This window comes from Toxorhynchites rutilus, chromosome 3 (assembly GCF_029784135.1).
Source record: "Toxorhynchites rutilus septentrionalis strain SRP chromosome 3, ASM2978413v1, whole genome shotgun sequence".
Taxonomy (NCBI): domain Eukaryota; kingdom Metazoa; phylum Arthropoda; class Insecta; order Diptera; family Culicidae; genus Toxorhynchites; species Toxorhynchites rutilus.
Genome location: NC_073746.1, coordinates 64,409,586 through 64,436,303, shown reverse-complemented (window position 1 = coordinate 64,436,303; position 26,718 = coordinate 64,409,586). Strand labels below are relative to the sequence as shown.

Sequence of the window (26,718 nt, the reverse complement as noted above, 5' to 3'; positions counted from 1 at the left end):
ATGATTTGTTTTTATACTGTTTACGTTTTTAGCTCCTGAGCTGAATCACTAATATTTGAAACCAAAATGAATTGGAGTAATATAAATTTACAAATGAATACATCCTTTCTATTTTTCAACAAGGCATATTTTCTCCATATAGCCCCAATAATAACCTATAACATGGCGGAGGACACCAAATCAGTCGGACCAAAATTCCTTGGTTATATTTTTTGAAAATTTTTAAGCAATTTTTGTTTAGGTAAAATTTGAGCCAAATACCAAAATACAACAATAAAATTTATGAAAAAGTCATTATGTATGGTGTAGTAGTTCATTTGACTCCCAGCATTCACTTGATTTATGTTTAGTTTAATGTGTCGTTTCATCATTAATAGACTTACACCTGGACAACGTTTGCGAATTGTGCATATTTTTTTCTAAACCCAGGGTTCAACTCTAGAAATTAATCGCAACTGAATCGAGAAGGAACGTTTGATGCTCCGAGAAAGCAAGTATTAACTTTAAACGAACGCTAAACCATTTTTCTGGAGATCTCGGTTAAAACGAAAAGTAATTTGTTGCCTTTGCCTTCGAGGCTTTGCTGCAGGCCAAATTTTGTATCGAAAAAGTCTCAAACTGTACCAAACAGATACGATAAACGTTTACAGCCATTTCCTAACTTAGCAACGATCAGCTGTATATTTCCACTGTCGACACAAGGTATTCATCATCAAGTGCTGCCGCTGAAAAATCATGAATGAAGTGTACATCGATTTGCCCACCCACTCCTGAGTCTACTCCCCGCTCTTTGTGTAACAAATAGCTTATGGGGAGGTTTCTACGATTCATGTCGTCTGATAAACATATTACCGATGGCGAAGGTTGACTTCTGACACATGTTCCAAGTTGGAGAATCTTTTTTCTTCTTCTTCTGTTCGTCCCATTCAATCTCGGTACATTGCACTCTGCGGAGATGGAGGCATTGGTTGCATATACTGCACCACATATCAGCGTGGGTGTCGTTAGTATGCATTGTTAAAGAGAGGGGAAAAGCGATTCCAGAAAGGTTGGGTGGGGGGGGTATGTGGTGTGCAGATGAGAATAACGAAGGTGGGACAGTAATTTTCGTGTTTCAGTTCAACCTCTCCACTTGTTGCCGTGTTTGGCAAGGAAATTAAGATGTCAATCAGTGCTGGTGATGATCTGTTGTAGAAGTACTCATTGAAATATTCGTGATTTTTATGCGATTAGTGTAGTAAAATTAAGGTATTTTGGATAAAGTCAATGGAAGCCGATTAAGCTTCGATCGAAAAGATGAAAGAAAATTGGCATCCATTGATTTGACACATGAATGATGAGGGGACAACATGGAAAAAAGCAATTAGCGATTGTTATCATCACGGTGCCAATTTGGCGTTGGAATTTATGATGCTTCACAGCTCGTTGAAAGTTCGAATATTCTGAAGTGGAGAGCTATGCATTTTTGTAACATTTTTCATTCAAATTTATGTTGCCCTGCTGAAGCTTGTATTGTATTTTTTACCCAACCATCGTTCATTTAGAAATTATTTGATCACGAGGAAGGTGAGGGAACGGTGAAAAGCACTGATTGCTGATGGGTATTTCCTGTCTGCGGCAAAAAAGAGCCACAATCGAGTGACAAACTATTGTGGTGGAGAATAATGTAATACAACGACAATGGCAGAAAAACTATCTTTATAAAAACGTTGCAATAATAGTTGAAGTTATTACTTTGTTATCGGATCTCCTCACATCCCAATGGAGACCAAGTTCACATCTTCCCAATGTAATATACCTGTATTCAGTTCTTAATCGTGTTACGTTTCATTCATTTGTCGGAGATCTTTGCAATCAGATAAAAAGCTAAGTTCATTTGGAAGTGAGATTATAATTCTTTTAATAATGCAACACATTCAATATTTTCATTGAGCAAAATGGTAGAAGTACACAATAACATAAATTCACAAAGAATTTTTGTGTACACAAAAAAACGTGAGCTCCATTTTCGTATCAAACTGAAATAAATCTTATAAATACCATTCATTTGAGGTCTCCATTGATGAAAATACGAACAGAATAGGTTCTTGACAGATAATGAACGCATGGAGCATATCAAGAGCACAGTGGCCGTGTGGCCTAATGGAGAAGGCGTCGGACTTCGGATCCGAAGATTGCAGGTTCGAGTCCTGTCACGGTCGTCGGATTTTTTTATCCAAACACGAACTGTTGTAAATTTATAAGTTTCGATACGACGCAATGTTAGATCTAAATTCAATTTGCTTGATTTTGGAAATAAATCCATATCGTATACCTTTTATTGTATAGGGTTTCACCAAAAGTAATTGCCGATTTTTTCATTACAAATAAAATACAATTTATTTGTTCGTAGAATGAACGCATATTGACGATTGCTAAAGTTATGAAATATTCACCGAACAAATTTTTATCCTGGTATGTGTAAATGTAGTGGACAAAGATATCATGAAGAGGAAAAATCGATTTTTTTCTGTTTTTCAAAGATTTTATGGATTTGTAATTTAATGACAAATCCGACTGACTTTATCAGCCAGTTTTTATTTGATTCTTAGAACTTAGAGATGAACCAGCCTTTGGCTGAAAATCTCTTTAATAAAGAAAGAAAAAAAACAAGTCACAGGAGGGTTGTGTCCGAGACACGACCGCATAGTTGACGTAGGATTCCGTTAGGCTATCTTTTGATTTCGGATATGTTTGAAGTATTATATCGTTAAACTCTTTGATATAGATTTGGTTTTAAGGTCTCTGTTAGGGAACACATTTCGGTAGGAACAAAAGTTCTTCCTACTTTCATGTATTTGCAATGCCAATTTCCCCCAAGCAGCTTAGTTTTGATGTCTCTGTTAGGGAACATATTTCGGTGGGAACAAAAGCTCCCCCTACTTTCATGTATTTACAATGCCGAATTCCCCCAGGCAGCTTGGTTTTGATGTCTCTGTTAGGAACCCGCCGCACGTGTCGTTAATTTCGACCAATCAGAAGTGGGTATTTCCGTTAGGATAGGTGTTGAGATTTTTCAATTGTTCGATAGTTGGTTTCATGACATATATTATTTTCATCAATATAAAAAATTGTTATGGAGTGCCGAAACGCAAAAATTTCATCAATCCATCATGAAATGGCTGAGTTTGACGATTTGCTCGATTTGCTCGATTTTCGATTTTCAATTTGTACCCCAATATGTTCCCGAAAGACGTAATCCTACGTCAAAAACAATTCTTAGAACGTACCCGTAGGACATTTCAATACAGCTATATTTTTGTTTGAATGAAAAATTTGACACCCAGACTTTTTGACACGTTTCCTGATTCCCTGACAAACACTCAATTTCCCTGATTTGATTTTTTTCACGGAATTCTTTCCGGTCCGTGCTCATATAATGCATACTCTTGTTTTTCGTTTATCATCCACAAGCTGACTCGGCGAACTTCGTCCCGCCCATTTTTTTTAATATGAGTTTTATCGAACATTCCGGTTTTCTTACTAAGCGAACGTTCGTAGGTTCAATCGCAAAACTCGTCAATGAAAAAATGCATTTCCACTAACGAACAAAGATCACTTTCGTTAGCGCAAAAATCGAATGGACTTTCAACGCTTATATTGATGTAACTGTAGCACATATGGGAATTCAATCCTCCGACTTTCATTCAGAATTTTCCGTAAATTTGTCGATTTTCCTCTAAGTTGATCTACGAGAAGAGACGAAATCCAAAAAAATAAAGACGGCTCAAATCGGACCTTTCTTCCCCCTTCCTCGGGTTTTGCGCTTATCAACACAATCGGTCTTCCAATTCTATTTATATAGATAATAGAATATAGGACATTTATTAAAGCTTGAAGTTGACGTGAAGGAAAGATACTCTATTAGGTTAATACGCCCGAAGGCACATTCAAACTAATCGAACTCAACTTTGAATGGAAATATTTTTTTGATGTTTTCTGAATGTTTAAAACATGTCTATACATCTCTTGATAATTCCATGAAAAAACATCCTTATAATATAAAATTGTTATCAGATTTCGGTTTAGATCAAAACAATTCACAACCTGCGATTAAAAAATATTCCTCTTTTGCGTAGAGTACATATTTGATACGGAAATATTAGTATTCGTATATGATTTTTATTTTGAACGTGTGTTTATTCCACCTGAAATCAATAATGATTTTGGCTTCACAATGACAGAACACGAAGCTTAATATCGCTAATGCGAAACGAATAAAAGAATACTAAGAATATTGTTGCGAGGTCATCCTTGAAGAGAGATTCTGGAGGAAATATCATTCTTCAAGGATGACAGATTTATAGGCATTTTGCGATTTTACATGTGTTTTTTGCTGTTTGGTTTTTCAGTGCACTGTTTTTGACAGATTTGTGCCATGTGTCAGATCTAAAGTTGTGTAGTTTTCATTGCCATTTCATCATGCTGTGACTTACAAACCAGCGACGCTTACAATTCATTGAATTTTACTATCAAAATCAAAGCTCTGTTCAGAATGAGTTTTTTTTTGTTTTATCGAGAAATTGATTAAGCGACAACACATTGGCACATTTCCAGTTGAACGGATACGTTAATAAGCAATATTGTCATATTTGGTCCGATGAGTGGTCAGTGGTCATTCGGAAAAACATTTGGCCCAACCAGCTAAACTAACAGGATATTTCCCCTTCAGATTATCACAGGTTCAGGTCCCAGCGAATTCCCTATAAGACGAAGACTTCGAATATATGGACAGCACCAAAAATACCTTGTTCAGTTTACGACGAGCTTCTAAGCTGTTTTGTTTTATCTTAATTTCTTTCTGATTTTTATTCCCATTACTAGCTAAGTTTACCCCAAAGTCACTGGAATAACTTTACTGTTGCACGCGAACAGACTCTCACAACTTTTTTTTTTTTTGCTTCTATTCAATGTTTCTTTTTTAGTCCAAATGTCTCTATGTCTCAAACTTCTACTCTTTTTTTTTTTTTTTTTAATTCGTTTATTTTTACAGGCTCAGTTACTTAAGTTTAAAGGAGCCGAATTCTTAAATATAATTTTAAAACTATATATATAAACAATTTTCTTACATCTATGGTTAGTAAGGTGGAAAACCGCGGTGTACTCGAGTTTAGGAGGGTGACATATTTTTAGGAGAAGGATGGGATATAAGGAAATTGTAACAATGTTGATGAACACTCAATTTATAAATCTATTCGTATATCTATAGTGTATTTACATTTCAACTTATTCTACTATTTATAGCAAGGGGACGAATTACCCGCAAAGGAAGGAAAGGAGGGTATAAGGATGTAGGGGCAATCACACACGAAGATCTATAGCTTTAAGGAAAACATATATATGGGACATGTAATCAAGGTCTAACCGAGCCAACACATCTCTCACCGGCACATTGGGCTGTCTTCCTCGGGCCCGAAGAGAGTTTTTTAAATTCGATCTGGCGACCAGATACACCTCGCACGACCAAACAATGTGCTCGATGTCGTGATAACCTTGGCCACAAACGCAGAGATTGCTGCTGGCAAGATTGAAACGGAAGAGTAGTGCATCTAACGAACAGTGATTGGACATGAGTCGGGAGAAGGTGCGAATAAAGTCCCGACTCAAGTCCAGACTTTTGAACCACGGTTTGAGGCTAACCTTAGGGATAATCGAGTGAAACCACCGGCCCAATTCATCTTCATTCCACTTGCGTTGCCAGTTAGCGATAGTATTTTTGCGGACTAAAGAATAAAATTCATTGAAGGCGATTTGACGCTGATAAATATCGCCTTCAATTGCACCTACCTTTGCTAATGAGTCAGCCCTCTCATTACCCGGAATGGAGCAATGTGAAGGGACCCAGATAAAGGTAATGACATAACAGCGTCTGGATAAAGCACTCAAAATTTCTCGTATTCTCTCAAGGAAGTACGGCGAGTGCTTTTCCGGCCTCACTGAACGGATAGCTTCGACAGAGCTAAGACTATCCGTTACAATGTAATAGTGTTCAACAGGTCGTGAGGCGACGCTGTCCAGCGCCCAATGAATTGCTGCCAATTCAGCAATATACACTGAGCAAGGATTCTGAAGACTGTGTGAGGTGCTACAAAATTCGTTGAACACTCCAAATCCTGTGGACTCGTTTATAGTGGACCCATCAGTAAAGTACATATTATCACAATTGATACCCCCATACTTTTCATCGAAGATCGTTGGAGCGATCCTCGATCGTTGGTAATCTGAATATCCATGGATATCTTGCTTCATGGGCAGATCAAAATGCACAGAGGAATTGATGTAGTCAGGGAAACAAACACGGTTGGGAATATACGAAGAAGGATCAACCTGCATGGAGATGAATTCATGATATGAACTCATGAATCCGGAGTGAAAATTTAGCTCGATCAGCTGCTCAAAATTTCCGATCACCAATGGGTTCATGACCTTACACCGGATGAAGAACCGAAGAGATAATAAATTGAAGCGATCTTTTAGTGGGAGTAGGCCTGCCAAAACCTCGAGACTCATGGTATGCGTTGAGAGCATACATCCCAACGCGATACGGAGACAAAGATACTGAATTCGCTCGAGTTTAATGAGGTGTGTTTTGGCAGCTGATTGAAAACAGAAACTGCCATACTCCATCACTGAGAGAATAGTTGTTCGATACAACATTATAAGATCTTCGGGGTGGGCTCCCCACCAGGTGCCGGTAATTGTACGGAGAAAGTTTATTCTTTGTTGGCATTTTTTACTCAGATACCTAATATGGGCCCCCAAGTACATTTGGAGTCGAACCAGACCCCAAGATACTTGAATGACATAGCATGAGTAAGGTTTACCCAAAAGTTGAAGCTTTGGTTTTGCTGGTCTATGCTTCCTAGAAAAAACCACCATCTCTGTTTTCTCCGTGGAGAATTCGATCCCTAGCCCAATGGCCCAGGTTGAAAAATTGTTCAAAGTATCTTGTAAGGGTCCTTGCAGGTCGGATTCGTTTGGTCCTACGACAGACACCACTCCATCATCTGCAAGTTGTCTTAGGCTGCAATTTTGTGTAAGGCAATTGTCGATGTCGCTTACATAGAAGTTGTACAAAAGGGGGCTTAAACATGAGCCCTGGGGGAGGCCCATGTAAGAGACCCGACTTACTGCCGAATCTCCGTGAGAAAAGTTCAAATGTTTCTCACAAAGCAAGTTATATAACATATTATTCAATAGAGGCGGCAAACCCCGAGAGTGTAATTTGTCCGACAAAACCTCTATTGAAACAGAATCGAAGGCCCCCTTTATGTCCATGAATACTGAAGCCATTTGTTTTTTTTCGGCGTAAGCCATTTGAATTTCTGAAGAAAGCAACGCAAGACAATCATTCGTCCCCTTGCCCCTGCGGAACCCATATTGTGTATCTGAGAGTAGGCCATTCGTTTCAACCCATCGATCAAGGCGAAACAAGATCATTTTCTCCAACAATTTCCGTATACAAGACAGCATTGCTATTGGACGGTACGAATTGAAGTCGGATGCGGGTTTTCCGGGTTTTTGAATAGCTATAATTCGCACTTGTCTCCAATCATCTGGAACAATATTATGCTCCAGAAACCGATTGAATAAATTCAACAAGCGATGTTTCGCCACATCAGGGAGGTTTTTCAGCAAGTTGAACTTAATTCTATCCGATCCCGGAGCAGAATTGTTACATGAGAGCAGAGCAAGAGAGAATTCTACCATCGAAAACTCAGAATCAAGATCGCACCTACCTTGTGGTATATCTCGAACAATTTTTTGCACAGGAGCGGAATCAGGACAAACCTTCCGTGCAAAATTAAAAATCCATCGATGTGAATATTCTTCGCTTTCATTCGTTGAAGAGCGATTTCTCATGTTTCGAGCCACTTTCCATAATTTTTTCATTGACGTTTCTCGTGACAAACCTCCCACGAAATTTCGCCAATAAGCACGTTTTTTCCCTTTGATTAAGTTTTTAAATTGATCTTCAAGGGCTAAATACGTTTGAAAATTTTCAGGGGTTCCACGTTTCCGAAAAGCTTTAAATACATTCTATTTTTCTACATAAAGCTTGGAACATATGCTATCCCACCATAGATTGGGAGGCCTTCGACGAATAGTGGAACCTGGGATGGGTTTCGTTTGAGCGCGAACCGCGCTGTCATAGATCAAACGAGAAAGGAAGTTATACTCCTCCAATGGAGGTAAACCATCTCTGGAATTGATGGCTAGAGCAATCGCGTCCGCATATTTTTTCCAGTCAATGTGTCTTGTGAGGTCATATGCCATGTTTATAGATTCAGAAGAATTCGACCCAATGGTGATGGAAATTTTGATTGGCAATGATCGCTACCGTTGGGGTCCTGGATTACAATCCACTTGCAATCTAACGATAGTGACTTCGAGCAAAGCGAGAGGTCAAGAGCACTTGGTTTAGCAGGAGGTTTAGGAACACGTGTTGTTTCCCCAGTATTCAAAACGGTCATATTGAAGCTGTTACAAAGGTCATATATCAACGATGAACGATTGTCGTCGTACTGTTCCCCCCAGGCAGTTCCGTGAGAGTTGAAGTCTCCCAAGATCAATCGTGGCTCAGGAAGGAGTTAGCACATGTCATCAAGTTGTTTGCGGCTAACCGCAGCTCTCGGAGGCCAATACAAGCTGACAATACAGAGGTCTTTGCCTCTGATGTTTGCATGACAAGCAACAACTTCGATCCCTCCAATAGGTGGAAGGTCAATTCTAAAAAATGAGTGGCACTTATTGATCCCCAAAAGCACCCCTCCGTATCTATCATCACGGTCCAAGCGTATAATATTAAAATCGTGGAAAGAGATATCATCTCGCGAAGAAAGCCAAGTTTCGGACAGAGCAAAAACATCACAATTGTAGTTATGAATTAAAATTTTGAATGTATCCAATTTAGGGATAAGACTACGACAATTCCACTGTAAAACAGTGATATCTCCGACCTCTCTATTTGAATTAGACATCAAGAGAGATAATCATTGCAAGGAGGGGCCATGTTTGCATCAATTGTTGCAAAATTGTCTTTAATACTGGAAGCATTGAGATGACAAGGGTTCTGATGGAGTCGGAAACATTAAAACACTTGAAGATTTGGTCCAAAAGGTCAGACAACTTTATAAATCCCGATTGGGAAGTTGAACTGGACGGAATAACAGGGACAGTTGGGGTTTTTGATGTCCCCTCGAGTGCTGGGCCATTCGAAGGTGAATTATTCCCACGGAAACCAGGAGGAACCTGATTTTTCTTGTCCGCTGCACTCGATTTTTTAGGCATGCTAACAGGGGGTATCACCGGAGGGGCTTGTCCTTGAACTTTGGGAGTGGTCACATTTTTGCGCCGGGGATTCCCTTGGAAAATGAACGGTGTGCCCCCGTTAGCTGTGTCCGCTTCTATTTCGTCAACGGGCAACGCGGCGAAGACATTTTGTGTGTTGATTGGTTGTTGTTGTTGGGCCAGTGGAGAAGCGCCCTTTAAAATATCCGCAAAAGTGCGTTTCGAGCGTTCCTTCAAAGAGCGCTTCTGTTTCTCCCAGCGACTCTTGTAATTTTCACAAACTGAGAGCTCGTGTGGGGATCCCCCGCAATATGGACATTTATGCTCAGTCGCACTGCAGGATTTCCCCTCATGTTGCTCTCCGCAAGTGGCACAGCGCTCCTTGTTGGCACAATAATCCGAAGTGTGACCAACTGACTTGCATTTGTTGCAAGTCATGGGCTTTGGCACGAAGAGTCGCACAGGTAGTCTCAATTTGTCCACCATAACGTAGTCAGGGAGGGCGGCACCAGCAAAGGTGACTCGAAACGAGTCGGACGGCGTAAATTTAGTTTGGTCCCCATCATGGGAAAGTTTCCCGAGTTGGCGACAGTCCAAGATTTTCACTTCCATTGAGGGGAGCTTCTTGAACTTGCCTTTTCCTTCTGCTTTTATTTGTTCGCTCGTCAGACCCGTTTCAGTTATCACCCCCTCAATTTCTACGTTATGGGAGGGTATAAATGTTCGATATTCGAGGGTGAAATGTTGATCAGCAACAATCTCGTTTGCGTGTTTCCGTTCATTCACGACAACTCGCAATTTGTTCGGTCTAACCCTGCGAATTTCAGATACAGAAGTGTATCTGGCCAGATCTTTCATGATCTGAATCACGTTAAGGTTTTTTCCTTTCGGTTTTGGCCGGAGGAAAACAACCCAAGGGCCAGTTCCAGGTGCATCTTCTGGATAAACTCTGACACGTGGAGCGGAGACAACAGAGGGGGAAGACGAGGACAAGGACGAGGACGAGTATGAGGATGAGGACGAGGACGAGGATTGGGTTGGATCGGAAGCATCAGAAGGGGGAAGCGAAATCGATGATGGGAGAGGGGGAGTGGAAGTAACAGTGGGTTGAGAAGGGAGGCTTGCAATTTTCTTAGAGGGGGGCTTGGTAGGATGTGCGGATTCGTCCCCAGAAGAATTATCTTCCTTATGAGGGACTCGTTTATGTTTTTTCCCAGATCTTGTATGAGATTCATTATCGGAGATCTCCATCTCTGGAGATCCTCCACTATTCTCCATTTTACAAAAATTTCTGTCTTATTTCTAAATTATTATTGATTTTAACAATAATCTTAAAAAAAAAATTGCAAAAAAAAAATTATGATAATAATATCAAAGAATGAACAAATGTATTGAATAATAATATTAATAATAAATATGTGTACCTTAATATATAAGTTGTTCCAATAATGCGCTCTACTGCCCTAATCAGGGAGAGACAGAGGCTACGCGCTACGGAGACAACACAATAGCGCAAGAATAGCTTACGCAGCCACGTGATGATGAATCCCGTTTGCGACAGTCACGCGATGGCGATCCCGTTATGCCGAATCAGTTCAACAGCCGCAATCCGGCTCGCTGCAAGAACGCTGCTTCCTTTGTTCCTTCGTTCCACTTAACAAAAGGTCAGGTCGAAAGCGGACAGCAATGACCTTCACTCGTACACGATTCACTCGTACCAATAGCACAATAGCAAAAGTGGCAACGCACAATACCGACACTGAACTTTACTCGTCAAGAGTTGGATAGCGAATGTACTTCTACTCTTTCTCTGCGATCAATTGTTGCTCTTTCAACTTTGACTTTGACTTCCAACTTTCTACTCTTCATTTCCTACTGTCTACTCTACACTTTTTTCTCAATTCTCCCTACTCTCTGCTCTATACTCTCTAGTCTATACTCTGTACTCTCTCTACTCTCTACTCTCTACTCTCTCTACTATTTCTACTTTCTCTACTCTTTCTACTCTCTACTCTCTACTTTCTCTACTCTCTCTACTCTCTACTCTCTCTACTATTTCTACTTTCTCTACTCTCTCTACTCTCTACTCTCTACTCGCTACTCTCTACTCTCTACTCTAAAAAACACATAGACAAACACATACATGCACATGCACCCACAAACGAACACAAGACTCACACAGCCGCACACACTCTCTTACACAAAAAAAACATATCGCAGCTGCTGACTACTCACTCTCTCACACTGTTTTTGTTTACATCATCCAACCAAAACATACACTAAACAAACGCACACACAAACACATACACGCACATACACACGCAAACGAACACACGCACACACGCAGACGCGCATGGTCTCACATACATAACACATGCAAACGCGCTCAACCTCTCACACAAAAAACACATCGCAGCTGCTCACTGCACTCTCTCTCACTGTGTTTGTGTTTACGTCGAGAATACGACAAATTCATAACTTTTGAGCTACTACTCTGGTTTAAATGGTCGACATACTAACTTCAAGCCAATGAGCAAATATTACAATTGCAAGAAATTTGGATTTTGTATTCGTTATTATTTATTGTACATATTTGTTTTTTGTTGTTTTCAGGGCTTTGGACTAAAGGGCGCTATATTTTTTAATGTATATATACATTATTTTTTTTTTTTTTTGAAAGCTGAGGTTTTTACATAACACATTCAAAAATCACGAACTACTGAACCGATTCAGATGATCGACATATTAAATTCAAGCCAATAAGCTTCTTTAAAAAATATTACACTTGCGGAAAAATTGGATTCCTATCGCATAGACCTAGTCTAGTCGCAAAAGTACGTAAACTTTGAAAACTAATAACTCAAAAACGAAAACAATACATCTCTTTGATTTTTTAATATGTTATGTAAAAAAAACCTCAACTTTAAAGAAAAAATATAAAAATATATAGCGCCCTCTATCTTTAACTCACCAAACTATTAAAAATAAATGCAAACAATAATTACGAAAACAAAATCCAATATTTTTTTTAAATATGACTTGTTCGTTGGCTTCAACTTGATATGCCGATCATTAGAATTGAAAAGTTGAAAGTTATAATTTTTGGAAAATCAAAATCCGATTTTTTGCTAGTGTAACATTTAAAAGACTTTAAAATGATTTTTCAGCTCTTTAGTCCAAAACCATGAAAACAACAAAAAACAAATACTATCAATAATTTCAAAAACAAAATCCGATTTTTTGCTAGTGTAACATTTAAAAGACTTTAAAGTAATAGCTAATTGGCTTTAATTTGATATTTTGATCATCTGAATCGTTCAAAAGTTATGTATTTTCAAAAAGTCATTTATGGAAAAAAAGATGAAAAAATTGATTTTTCGGACCACTCTTAAGAGGGGGCCCCTGTCTGGAAAGTCAAAAATTAATGAGTTTTTATGATTTTTTTTTGGATGTTAGGAAAAAAAGTGAAGTGTTCGGGTATATTGATTATTGTTTAATGTATATTTGCAGATGTATTCTTCATTTCTTGAGTGCACGAAGAATGATTAAAACGCTCATAACAGCTGTTCGTTCGGCTGAAAAATTTATAAGGTAACACAGTAAAACTTTTTTTTTTTAAATTCAATTTTATTATTCAACATAATTGCCTTCGAGGGTGACACAGCGATTATAGCGATCTAGGTCTGCGAACAGAAAATAGTCGCGGGGGGCCAGATCCGGAGAATACGGTGGATGCGGAAGCAATTCGAAGCCCAATTCATGCAATTTTGCCATCATTGGTATGTGATTTTTCCACTTTTTTCACAATAACAAAAATGGCTTCACTCCCAATGCTGTAACTCACGAACCGATTGCTATCAAATTTTGACACGTATCTATTTAAAGATGGTGCTTTGTGATAGTCAAGTAGATTTTTGCAAGAGGCGTCATCTAGACGTCAACCTTATGTACTTTTCAGCCGAATTGTTATGCGTAGATGCTGTCTGAAAATCTGTACCTCGCTGGTGGTATCGGTTCTGAAGAAACGGGATGTCGCAGAACGAATTCCAATACCTAAAGCTTTACATAGGGGTTTGTATAAATTCGAAAAATTGCCAAAACTATATCCCTTGAGATGACTTCATACTTTTGGATGTAACTTTTCACTCTCCATCCAACCCCCCCCCCCTCTCTAAGGGGGGGCTGCCACACTAATGAAACACAAATTTCTGAATTACTCGAGAATTAATCAAGCAAACGAAACCAAATTTAGCATGTGGAAGTTTTAGGATGCAATAAATATTTATATGATGGTTAGACACTCCTTCCGCTCTTTAAGGGTGGGCTGTCATACAAATGAAACACAAATTTCGGCATAACTCGAAAACTAATCAAGAAAATGGAGCCACATGTGAAGGTTTTACGGGGCACGAAACGTTTCTATGGTGAATACAAACACAAACTTCTGCATAACTCGATAACTAATCAAGCACAATTTGGGATGTGAGGGTTTTTGGGTATAAAAATATTTCTATAATGGTATGACATCCCTCCCTCCTCTGGAATGGAGAGGGGGTCCTATAAAAATATTACACATATTTCAACAAAAAATATCCCAACCAAACATGACAATCGAAAATTTTCGGAAAACTCTGAATGAAAAAGGAAAATTAAATTCCCATATGTTCAATAATTACATAGTGACAAGTGCTGTTAGTCCATTTGATGTGTGCGCTAGCGAAATTGATCTTTGTTCGAAACTGGAAATGGAGTTTACTGTGATGAAACGCAATCCTATATCTTCCTCTATCTATACCAAAAAGGAGCGCCGGATGTGTTGATAAGAGCAGAACTCGAGGAAGGAATTGTCCGACTTAGGGCTGTCTTTATTCTATTATATTTTCTGTAAAAAACATTTATTCCATGTAACGGCAATGGTTGCAAGTGGTTGAAAATCTTGAACGAGAATTATGTCTGAAAATAATCTGATATTATAATGATGAGTTTTGTTAGAAATACTAGGATTTTTAAAGCAAATGGTAAATTCAACGTGGTCGAATAGATGATCAATCAATGAACAGTTCTGCGATTGGACCCATGAACTTGCTCATAGTAAGAAAACGTGAATGTTGGTATTGGTATTGGTTGGTGAAAGGTATTGATAACAAAAAACGAATTTTGCCGGGTCAGCTAGTAATGAATATTTTCGCATTTAGTCTTAACATATTTGTGTACTATAAAAATATTGTATCGCGAGTATTTTATTGAACCATAATCTCGCAATGAAGCTTTAGCTCTGGAAGAGGTAGTTATATGTTGTTCTATACATACAACAAACGAAAAAATAGAAAAAGTGAAAAACGAATGACCCTCTCATACCATCAGAATTTGCTAGAGTTACCTCTAGGTAACTAAAAGGTAACTAAATCAAACCATCAATTGTCGCTTCTTCCACAGAGTACGATCAACAGCCACAGGAATTCAATGCCGCGCTTCACCCGTTTGGAGTCGAAAATGAAATTGATCACAACACTTTTCGTGCGATAGACAGCGTAGACAGTTCCGAAAATAACCCCGGAAGATCTTCGCTCAACAACCTTGGCAATAAGCCCAATATCGTCGAGAGTATCGATTTGATAAGAGCCCGGTTAGAACGTAGCAGAGAGCAGGAAGAAGAGGAGGACATCGAGATGAAATCGAATCTTCTGGTGAGGTTGTTGGAGCAGATGCCCGAGGGACCGCTGCCTATCGTGTACATCGAGGACGCCAGCGGAAGTGCAAACCCAGCGGCATCGTCGGTGGGGACTGATGATAGTGATGATGATAACGACGATGCCGATCAACCGAATGAGTTTACGTCTAGCGGAAACAAACGATCCGGGAGGTACTACAGAAGATACCCATGGAAGAGGCAGAACGCAAGGAGCAGAACGTAAGTTTTGAGGTCCTATCATCATAATTTTCATTTTCAATATATTAATTATGTTTCCAGATACGACGCTGATGCCCGCTATCTTTGCGTTCCCAGTCGGGAAGATGTCTTCAAACTCCTGGTCGGACTCCATGAAAACCGCATCGGCAATCATCAGAAAACGATCAACTTCTGCAACCGGAAACGACCCGCTAAGGCCATATTTACAAATATTCGATTCTTGGGATAAACCATCACTTTACCCCACCAACAACTAACATTTGTTTGGAAGAGTTATCATGCCTAATAGATCCGTCTCTACCCAGCGTCTATCACTTACCCGCAATTATCGATCGCAGTGGAAGAGTGTTGACATCAGAGAGAAGATGTTTGAAAGTATAGGTGTCGAATAGGTGCCAATCCCATTCCAGGAGCAAGAGGCTGAACTACATTTGGACAACTCAAGAACAATCTCAGCATTGCGGTTGAAAAAAAAAACATTAAAACTACTTTTTCTTCTGAGAATAAATATATTTAAAAGGGCTCATTGAAACTTAGAAACACTAGCGATCCCGTTTTGAACTTGTGAAACCATAGGTAGCTTATGAATACTTGTAAAAACGTACTTATTATACATACAGAAAGCAAAGCAAAACAATTACATTGTACTAAATAAATAAGATGTGGTAAATTATGTGAGCAAAGAAAGTAAAGCATTATTACTATGTATATTGGTCGGAGAACCGTATCGTTATTTTCATTGATTTTCTGTAATAAAATTTTCAAAACGACGTATAGCAAAAAAACGAACAACAAATCACACCCGACCTCCCGATTTTCTTTCATCCCTAGCGAAAACAAAGCTGCGAACGTACGGAGCGTCATTTACATCTCAATGTGCATAATCAGATTTCGATTAACTGCTTATTGAACTTCTTTGAAGTTCAATAGTACTTCGTGGGAGCATTGAGTGCTCCAGTGTGAGCGTTACCACAGTTCAACCAACGGATTATCCGTTAGATGCAAATTTGTAGAAAGAACAATTTCCGCTCTCCTACCAGACAGTAAATCAAACAGAAACAAGTATAGTGCAACTTTTCGCCTTGGGGCCTTCAATTATGATATCGTTTTTCCTCTGCTATCCTATTATTGGACAAAGTTTTACGCTGCTTCCCTTCATTCATCAACTGCTATTATTGAAACTGCAGTTTGTTAGATGTAGTAGAAGGATAATCCCCGCTGCGAACCTAGCGTTGGTTACATAAAAAGCGAAACGTGTTCGAGCCAGTGGAGAAAAGTTTATGATCACGTGTGACAATTAGTGTTATTTCTCATCTCGAATAAGCTTTTTCTTGTCTGTTTTTCATCTTTTTGGCAGTCTATTATCCAGGAAGGTAATCAAATGTGCGGGGTAATCTAAATGTTCGATCATTTTCTTATTAGAATTTAAGGTCGAACAGAATCGCACGAAGATGCTTGGCTAAACGTCATTTATCACAGGCGTGAGTCTGTAATGTGTTCTGTTTTTACGTGTGATGTCTATGATCATATTCTGAACCCAAAGAACAAAAGAACCAAATATATCGTTCGAAATAATGAATAAATACCTTCGTGCGGGGTTTCGTTCGTCAGTTTTGCTTTGCAATAATAAGCGGAAATGATTTTTTAATGTATATAATGTCTTTAAGAATTTTGTAAAATGATATTTTTGGCATCATTTTGCACAGGCTCAGAATCTACCACCAAGCTCATCGAAACGATAACAATCTAATGCGGATAAGCATCTCCAGAAACATTTGCAGTGTTTTATAAATTACGGTAAATTGATAAACCGATTACCATCAATGCAAATAGAGTTTAATTCAGTTTAGTCAATAGTTCCGAACTATTGCTTGTATCTACACCCAAAATTGATTTTTAGCTCATGTTTTGTCATCCCGATTTATGACATTAAATGAGACATAACTTAACAGAAAATGTCATGACTCACAAACACTGGTAAGCATTTGTACAGGGTTTTCCATTTCGGGCTTCCGGAAGTATACAGCCCTGCGCTGACAACCGTTTGGCATAGCTGTCAACCAAAGCGTCATATCGTTAGTTGAATGTCTGCCATTTTACAATATGGATCGATGCTAAACGCCCAACGTGTTAATTTTGTTAAATTGTACTATAAAAATAATGAAAAACCGGCAAATGTTTTTCGAGCATTACGGACGGATTTTGGTCGCCATGGACGGCCTACAGAGCACACAATCGCTAATGTAGTGCATAAATTCGAACAAACTGGATCCGTAGCGGATATTGTGAAACCTGTGCATCATCGTAATGTGCGTTCGGCCGAAAATATTGCTGCTGTTGCTGCCAGTGTGGAGGATTACCCGAATGTTTCGATTCCACGGCGTGCTCAGCAATTGGGCTTGTCAAACACATCATTGTGGCGAATTTTGCATTTGGACTTGCACCTACATCCATATAAAGTCCAACTGGTACAAAAATTAGAGCGTGGTGACCATGGAATGCGTCGGGCATACGTCGATTGAGTGAACGAACAACAGCAGCTAAATGCTGAATTTTCGCATCAAATTTTCTTCAGCGATGAGGCACATTTCGAGTTCGGTGGCTATGTGAACACCCAAAATTTCCGTATATGGAGCTCAGAAAATCTACACGTGATTGTTGAGAGGCCATTGCATCCGCCAAAAGTCACTGTTTGGTGCGCTTTATGGTCTGGTGGAGTCATCGGGCCGTATTTCTTTGAAAATGAGGACGGCGAGACGGTAACTGTGAATGGTGAGCGCTATGGCCGCATGTTAACCGATTTTTTTTGCCACAAATTGAAGATATGGATACGGATGACATGTGGTTTCAGCAGGACGGCGCCACGTGCCACACAACAGCGAACGAATTTGAGGGACGCATAATTTCGCGTTTTGGTGATGCCAATTGGCCGTCATGCGATTTGAACCCGCTAGACTTTTTTTTGTGGGGTTATGCGAAAGACCGTGTCTATGCCAACTCTCCGCAAACTCTTGAACATTTGAAAGACAACATTCGTGAAGTTATGACCGAGATACCGCCCCATATGTGCCGAAAAGTTATCGAAAATTACCTGTTCCGAATCAAGGTGTGCGAGGAAGCCCTAGGTGGACATTTGAATGATGTTGTATTTCACACATAATGGCATAAACCAAACTTTAATTTGAAATAAAAGTTTCATCGAAATTCGAATTCTAAGTATGTTTTTTTTTCAATTTACTTTCGGAATTTAAAGTTGGAAAACCCTGTACATGGTCGGCTCTTTAAATACGATAATTATTTTTTTCCATGCCTTCATTGCCTCTCAGGCCATGTCCCAAAAGGTCGATTTTCGGTCAAAAATTTTTTTTCGAGATGACACCAGATCTCGACGTTTCATGCATAAGTCAGTTGGCAAGGTATTCGATTTGCCTTGCGGAATCTACCTTGGAACGACCCTTTTAAGTTAAGATTCCGCAAGGCAAATCGAATAAAACCCTTCTGAATACGTTCGATTCTGATGATCAGCGATGTGTGGTAAGGTGCCCACACAGGTGCAGCGTATTTCAGGATGCTTTGGACTAAAGCGCTAAACAAAGTTTTTTGGGCGTAGATGTCGGTGAACTGCCAGGTAGAGCGTCGTATGAATCCAAGTACCTTAGAAGCTTTAGCCGTGATAAGCGCAACGTGTTCGTTGAATCTCAACTTGGAGTCAATAGTAACTCCAAGATCGCACATTGTGTAAACACACTTCAGTGGCACAGACCCAATGTGGTACTGATGTTTTACGGCGGCGATCCTACGGGTGAATGGAATCACCTTGCATTTTTCCACGTTTACTCTCATGCTGTTTACGTTGCACCAGAATAACATTTCGTCAATGTCTTTTTGGAGTACGAGGTAGTCGAGCGTTGTCCTGACTACTCGATACATTTTTAGGTCATCAGCGAACATTTGTTTGTATGATGAAATACGGGGGCACAGATTGTTGACGAACTGAACAAATAGGATTGGCCCGAGCACGCTTCCTTGCGGAACTCCTGAAGTAATTGAGAAGACTGCTGAGTGTGCTGAGCTGATCGACACGTAGATTGGCGACCGGTCGAGTTGGAAAAGATCCAATCTACCAACCAGCTTAGAATGCCCATAGCGCTGCATTTTTTACATGCATACATGTGCGGCACGGTGTCGAATGCTTTTAAAAATCAACGTAGATGGAGTGGACCTGCCGACGGACTTTGACTTCACGAAACAATGTATTTGTGTAGCAAAGCAGATTCGTTGTTGTGGACCGATGCTGGACGAAACCATGCTGGAACTCCGATATTCCACGGTAGTTCTTCACGTGATTCCGATTACCCGCTTTGTGAATTGGTACTATTGAAACCTTTTTCCAAACGGTGGGAAAAATTCTTTACCTCAACGAACGGTTGAATATGCTAGAGACGGGAAAAGCGAGCGAGTGAGCATAGTGTTTTAGCAGAGATGGAGGAATGCCATCGACTCCCGGCTTTTTTGATGCATCTAGATCCTGCAAGGCTTTCAAGACTTCATCCGGAGAGAAATTCAACGTTGGCATATTCAGGTTGTATTCCTGGATGCGATCGAAACTTGCAGCGTGCAGGGGCGGTGAAGTTGAGTTGTACACTGTCTGGAAGAAGCTCGCAAATAGATTAGCGACATCGCCAGGAGAGCTGGCAGTGATTCCATCGAACTTCATTGTATCCGGGATGCGATTGCCTGAGCGATACGATTTCACGTACTTCCAAAATGGCGATGGGCTTTGCTTAAGATTTGCTTGAGTTCTTTGTATATATACTCCGTACCTGGACCTCAATAATGCGTTGTAATTCGTTTCCGTTAATATGAGAATATTTTTATCTTCTGTTGATCTTGTGCTCAAAAAGCGTTTGCGTGCCTTCCGTAGTAAAGGGTGTGTCACATCAAATTGCATCACGGAAAAAACGCTGTAGAAATTTAATTTTTAGGAATTATATCTTCAGCTTTCGCTTATAATCAGATAAGAGTGTATAGATCACGTTGGCCATGCTTCACTGTCAATTTTTCGTAAATTTGGAAAAATGTCGTCGAACGAAAAAGAGCGTCGTGAATTAATCCTGCGCACTCATTTCGAGAATCCGGAGTTGTCACATCGGGACATCGGTAAGATGCTGGGAATCGTCCAATTCTCGGTCAGCAGAGTACTAAAACGATACTTCGAGAACCTAACCATCGACCGGAAGGTGAAGAACGGCAAAAATGGATGCTCCGTCAGTGAAAAAGATCACAAGCGCGTAGTTAAGCAGTTTAGACGTGATCCGAGAAGTTCGGTCCGGGATGTCGCCAATAAGCTGAATTTGTCAAGTTCATTCGTCCAGCGGACCAAGCAGCGGGAGGGCCAGCGTACATACAAGGTTCAGAAGGCTCCTAACCGCGACGAAAGGCAAAACATGGTGGGGAAGACGCGAGCCCGGAAGCTGTACACCGAAATGCTGACGAAGCCGCATTGCCTGGTAATGGACGACGAAACCTACGTCAAAGCGGACTTTCGTCAGCTGCCGGGCCTGTTGTTCTTCTCCGCAGAGGACAAATTCAACGTTCCGGAGGAGATTCGCAAGCAGAAACTATCCAAGTTTGCCAAAAAGTACATGATGTGGCAAGCGATCTGCTCTTGCGGAAAGCGGAGCGCCCCCTTCGTGATGACCGGCACGGTAAACGGGCATGTTTACCTTAAGGAGTGCCTACAGAAGCGCTTACTACCACTATTGAAGCAGCACAAGGGCCCGACCATCTTCTGGCCGGATCTCGCTTCGTGCCACTATTCAAAGGACGTGTTGGAGTGGTACGAAGCCAACGGGGTCACCTTCGTGCCAAAAGAAATTAACCCGCCCAACGCGCCGGAGCTTCGCCCAAATAGAGAAATATTGGGCGATTATGAAGCAGGCCCTCCGGAAGAACCCAAAAGTTGTCAAATCGGAGGCAGACTTTAAGAGAAAATGAATTTCTGTTAAAAAAAACTACAACCTGACGTTGTACAGAACCTTACTTAGCATACGGGCTTGGGCTCGAAGTATGAATAAAAAGAAAATGCCAAAAGTTGTTTAATAGTTTTTATTTTACTGTCTAAAATTTTCAAAAGGATCGGTCTACTGAGCGAATTTCTACAGCGTTTTTCCCGTGATGCAATTTGATGTGACACACCCTTTAGTGTGTTCTCCAAGTCAAGTTCGTTCGTTTGATACACATATCTCAATCAGCCTTTTTTTTTTTGAGATGATAGGAATCAGTTATTCTGTAGCGACGGCCAAATTGGATTTTTCAAGATAAACAGTTTTAAAATGACAGGAGTGATAAAGTTGTTTTATAAATTCGGTCAGTTCCTATTGGTCAAATTTCTATTAATGTGGGACAACCCTACAGACATACAAATATACATACAAACAGTTCAAGCTGAATTAAACCGTTCAATAAAGTAATTTGCTATTTTGTGATTGCGGCCATCTTGGATTTAGATTTTTCATGATCTACTGTGATGTACTATTCAAGTACTATATTAAATGGGTTTTGACATAATATGTAGTCCACCATTTTGTAGTGACAGCCATCTTGGATTTGTATCTTTCATAAATAACGGTGTTCTTCTAGTGAAGCCCTTTCATTTGATACCCATATTAATGAGGTTTTAAGAATATATATAGTCCGCCATTTTGTAGTGGCAGCTATTTTGGTTTTGCATTTTTCATAAATAACCGTATTCTACTAGTCAAGCCCCTTCATTTGATACCCATATTGATGGGGTTTTGGAAAACCCATATCGATGAGGTTTTGAGAAAATATGTGATCCGCCATTTTGTAGCGGCCGCCATCTTGGATTTTCAAGATCATGAAATACGCAGTTTTATAATGACTACAGAGGTAAAGGTGTGTTCCAAACTTCAGGTCAATCGGTCAACAGAAAGGGGGTCACTTTTCTATTAATGTGGGTCAGCGCTACAGACAAACATACAAACATACAAACATACAAACATACAAACATACAAACATACAAACATACAAACATACAAACATACAAACATACAAACATACAAACATACAAACATACAAACATACAAACATACAAACATACAAACATACAAACATACAAACATACAAACATACAAACATACAAACATACAAACATACAAACATACAAACATACAAACATACAAACATACAAACATACAAACATACAAACATACAAACATACAAACATACAAACATACAAACATACAAACATACAAACATACAAACATACAAACATACAAACATACAAACATACAAACATACAAACATACAAACATACAAACATACAAACATACAAACATACAAACATACAAACATACAAACATACAAACATACAAACATACAAACATACAAACATACAAACATACAAACATACAAACATACAAACATACAAACATACAAACATACAAACATACAAACATACAAACATACAAACATACAAACATACAAACATACAAACATACAAACATACAAACATACAAACATACAAACATACAAACATACAAACATACAAACATACAAACATACAAACATACAAACATACAAACATACAAACATACAAACATACAAACATACAAACATACAAACATACAAACATACAAACATACAAACATACAAACATACAAACATACAAACATACAAACATACAAACATACAAACATACAAACATACAAACATACAAACATACAAACATACAAACATACAAACATACAAACATACAAACATACAAACATACAAACATACAAACATACAAACATACAAACATACAAACATACAAACATACAAACATACAAACATACAAACATACAAACATACAAACATACAAACATACAAACATACAAACATACAAACATACAAACATACAAACATACAAACATACAAACATACAAACATACAAACATACAAACAGATTACAGGGCAAGCTATATAAAACCGTTTAAAAAATCTGACAAATGAAAGAACAAAGTTACGTAGTTGGAAAAAGTTACAAAAGTCGGAAACGTAAACGTAATGCTAAACAGTTTAGTATAAATTTGTCGTCTCGCATAAGTAATTATTCAATGGCAACTTTTCACGCCAAGGCAACCACTTTATGTATGCAAATTAGTACAGTCATCAAGCCATACTTACTAATATTTACTGCAGTTGACGCCCATAACTCATACTTCATGGCATTCCTCACATTCGTCATAAAATTTTAAAGAACATGTTTTAATTCTGCATTGTGTGAAAATATTTACAAACATTGGTTCGGATAATCGAGTGTTCCAAGGAACATCTTTCGAATCATGATTGTTCGTAAAGTAAACCAAGTCGGATGGTATTCAACTATTGAACTTATCTCTGGTATCTTTCAGGCCAATTCAAAAAACCACATCGTCTCCCTCGCCGCCTTACTCACTCCGTGTGGGGCGGAAATGTCATAATCGTAAAACCCACCTCGGAATCGTCACACAGAGTTCAAACAAAGGCTTAACTCATATCCATGTTTCCCGATTTGCAATGCCGCCTCGTCACTTCGGCCGCTCGATGGTCACACTTTCGTCACTATATTTTCTCTCTGTTTAACTTTCCAGCACCTTCCAGCGGTTTTTAAATATTGATGAACGTCGGAAAGTTTTGCATTCATCTCCAGCCGTCGATCAGTCCAGTTCGGGTCGCGTGCGCCGTGTCAATTTGTCACAGTTCCCAACGTTCGCAGACCGGGTCGCATTTGCTTGCGGACAATGAGAAAAGTTTAGTCCGTGAAAGTTTCTCGGGGACCTTCCTCGGTGCGAGAGTGATAAGCAATCGTAACTTTTGATGAATTAGTGCAAATCAGGATGGAGGAAATGTCAATGGAAAAATCAGTTAGAATGCTGTTAATATTCGCATTATTAAAGTTTGCATTCTACCGAGGTACAGCTATGGGCACCGAAGATAGTGACTTTCAGATGATTAATAAGTTCGAAGAGGTTGAGATGCATGAGAACTATTCCCGCGTAAATTGGTACTATGCGAGTGAGCGAAGTTCTGTGGAATGTGGCGGAGTGTTCAAAAGACTCCAGAATGAGCTGATTTCGCCCGGTTATCCGGATGACTACGGAAACGAGCTGCATTGTGAATATACGTTCAAATCTCCATTTGTGTGCAGCAGTCAGTATCACTTTCAGTTTGTGGATTTTCATCTGGAACCCTCACGTAATTGCTACAAGGATCGATTGGTTGTTGGCGATGAAGAAGTTCTGTGTGGGACCGTGATTGGTTCCAAGAAGTACAACTCGACTAATGGAATACTCAAGGTGAAGTTTGTTACTGACGGTTGGGGTGCTGGCAAAGGTTTTCGCATTATAGTGACTAGACAACCATGTGAGGATAACGAAGCGATGGAATCAACGAGCTCGTATACAGTTACTACAACAATCCAGGTTGCGGAAGAAACCACCGAGCCTCTAATAAATTTGGAAGAAGAGTTGTCTCCACCGAAAAAAAAATTCAAAATTAATAATCGACAAGATATTCCTCCGGAATTCAACCCGGGGGGCAACGGATATCTTCCACCGGTCACAACAACTAGACCAGTGTATCCTATCAATACCTGTCCTCCAACATGTACTCCCTATCCCAAATGCTACCCCATATATCCGGGACAAACGTACCCAAATTATCCCAATTATCCAAACTATCCTAATTACCCAACCTACCCTGTGGGACCTAACTATCCAAGTTATCCCACATTCCCTGTTAACCCGAACTACCCAGGAGTAAATTATCCACATTTTCCCTCTCCAAACTACCCAGGAACCATCACCCCAATCAATACCAACCCAAACTGTCCGAACAACCCGGGATGGTGTCCTCCGAACTATCCATCAAATGGTGATGGCGGAACTACTTCGATCGGTGGTGCTCCTCCTGGCTTCCAGCCCACAATCAATGAACCCGAAACTGAACTAACCGAGAACATCACTTTGAGATATCCAGAGCGACAGGATATTCCACCACCACCGATCCTTCCGGGATTGCCCACGTGCTGCAGAAATGGTTTCAATCAGAGAAGATTCTATCTCGTCAGTCCAAATTTTCCCACGTTCCAAACCGTCAACCAGGATTGTTTCTACACAATTCATCGCTCCGCTCCAAACACCTGTCGTTTGGTAATATCCTTCAAGTACTTCGTATTCGGAGACGAGCGCACCGGCTGTGCCGACGCCTTCCTTGAGATTGATGGGCGCCGAATCTGCGGCTGTCGCACTGGAATGGTGTACACTACGCAGTGGGGTGTCACACCCAAAACGATTCGAATTCGAAGTCAGGCCACTCGTTATGCCAACATCCAAGGATTTGTACTGGATATTTACCAGGAAAGCTGCCCCTATCGTTACATCCGCAGTCAACCAGAGGCCCAGGACCGATCGTACAGCTATCAAGTACAGCCATTGGCCCCGTTAAACATAACCACGGTCCAGACCAACTCTAGCTCGATGTACACTTATTATTACTATAATATTAATCAAGAGCAGCAGGAACGAACGCCGTCGCTTACAGCCGCAGCGCCGCAACGCTACCCCGAAGGACCGTCTTCGCGATTCTTCTATCCTAACAATTTGAATCCCTATGGATCGTGTCAATTTAGCACCCTCGACTGGCTTCGACTAAAGGTGGAGTCCCTGTGGGTTTCGAAACCACGATGTTATTGAAAGCTCGCTAGAGTCAATGTACGAAATGGTTTTGTAGCATATTACTGTGAGTGAAATAAATTATAATTTAGTGATCATGACAATTATTCTTAGTGTATTTTTGTATCACATATAAATCCTTTATAGCTTTCTTCAATGATGATCCGATAGACTTAAGTTCCAAACGTTTTCGGCATTCCTCCTTAATATACTCAAAGATTTCAAGATTTCATGTTTTCAAAAATTCTTCTTCATTTTATTCTTTGAATCCCGATTTTTATCGTTATCTTCAACATACTTCAACTCGTTATTCTTGAAGCATCTGAACGTTGTTTTCATCAGAGTAGGGTTACCATAAGTCTCAATAAAAATATGTATGCTTCATCTGGAGATTTTTGACTTAAGAAAACGTCGCGTTGGATCAGGCCATGTTTATCAGATGTCAGTTAGAATACGGATTCACCGCGACGTATTCAAGAACTGAACAGTAGAAACTGCCTGGAAAGGTATCCCGGAACAACACTTGATCAGCTAGCAGTGGACACATTTGATGGCCTAACGGGAAAAGTGAGAATTATCTTGTTCAATAATCGACAAAAGCGAAAAATACGTTGCGAACAGACGTCATCAATCTTTATTGTATAATCGCGTGTATGAGTAGTAGTGTATAATAGTGACCGCACCATCATTGCTATTGTACCCCCGTGTAGGATTGGCCGATCTTGGATCGATTTTCAGAAGTTCGATCTTTTCGTCTCC

At 39.8% G+C, this 26,718-nt stretch overlaps 2 protein-coding genes and 1 non-coding gene across 5 annotated transcripts in view; all 3 read left to right on the top strand.

Moving 5' to 3' along the window:
• The window catches only part of LOC129779519 (uncharacterized), a 61,900-nt gene extending 45,889 nt beyond the window's left edge, over positions 1-16,011 (top strand). For all 3 annotated transcript variants that reach the window (XM_055787039.1, XM_055787041.1, XM_055787040.1), the window contains 2 exons: positions 14,767-15,241; positions 15,302-16,011. In XM_055787039.1, coding sequence (XP_055643014.1) covers positions 14,767-15,241; positions 15,302-15,470 — 644 coding nt within the window. In that variant the 3' untranslated portion in view covers positions 15,471-16,011. The remainder of the gene's footprint in view (positions 1-14,766; positions 15,242-15,301) is intronic.
• Positions 2,129-2,201, top strand: Trnar-ucg (transfer RNA arginine (anticodon UCG)). The gene has a single exon. It is a non-coding gene; the product is annotated as a tRNA-Arg (tRNA).
• Positions 16,012-23,913: 7,902 nt separating the features above from the next.
• On the top strand, positions 23,914-26,063 carry LOC129777687 (uncharacterized). Its single transcript, XM_055784112.1, has one exon. The coding sequence runs from the start codon at positions 24,124-24,126 to the stop codon at positions 25,978-25,980; it is 1,857 nt and encodes a 618-aa protein (XP_055640087.1). The 5' UTR covers positions 23,914-24,123; the 3' UTR covers positions 25,981-26,063.
• Positions 26,064-26,718: the final 655 nt, after the last annotated feature.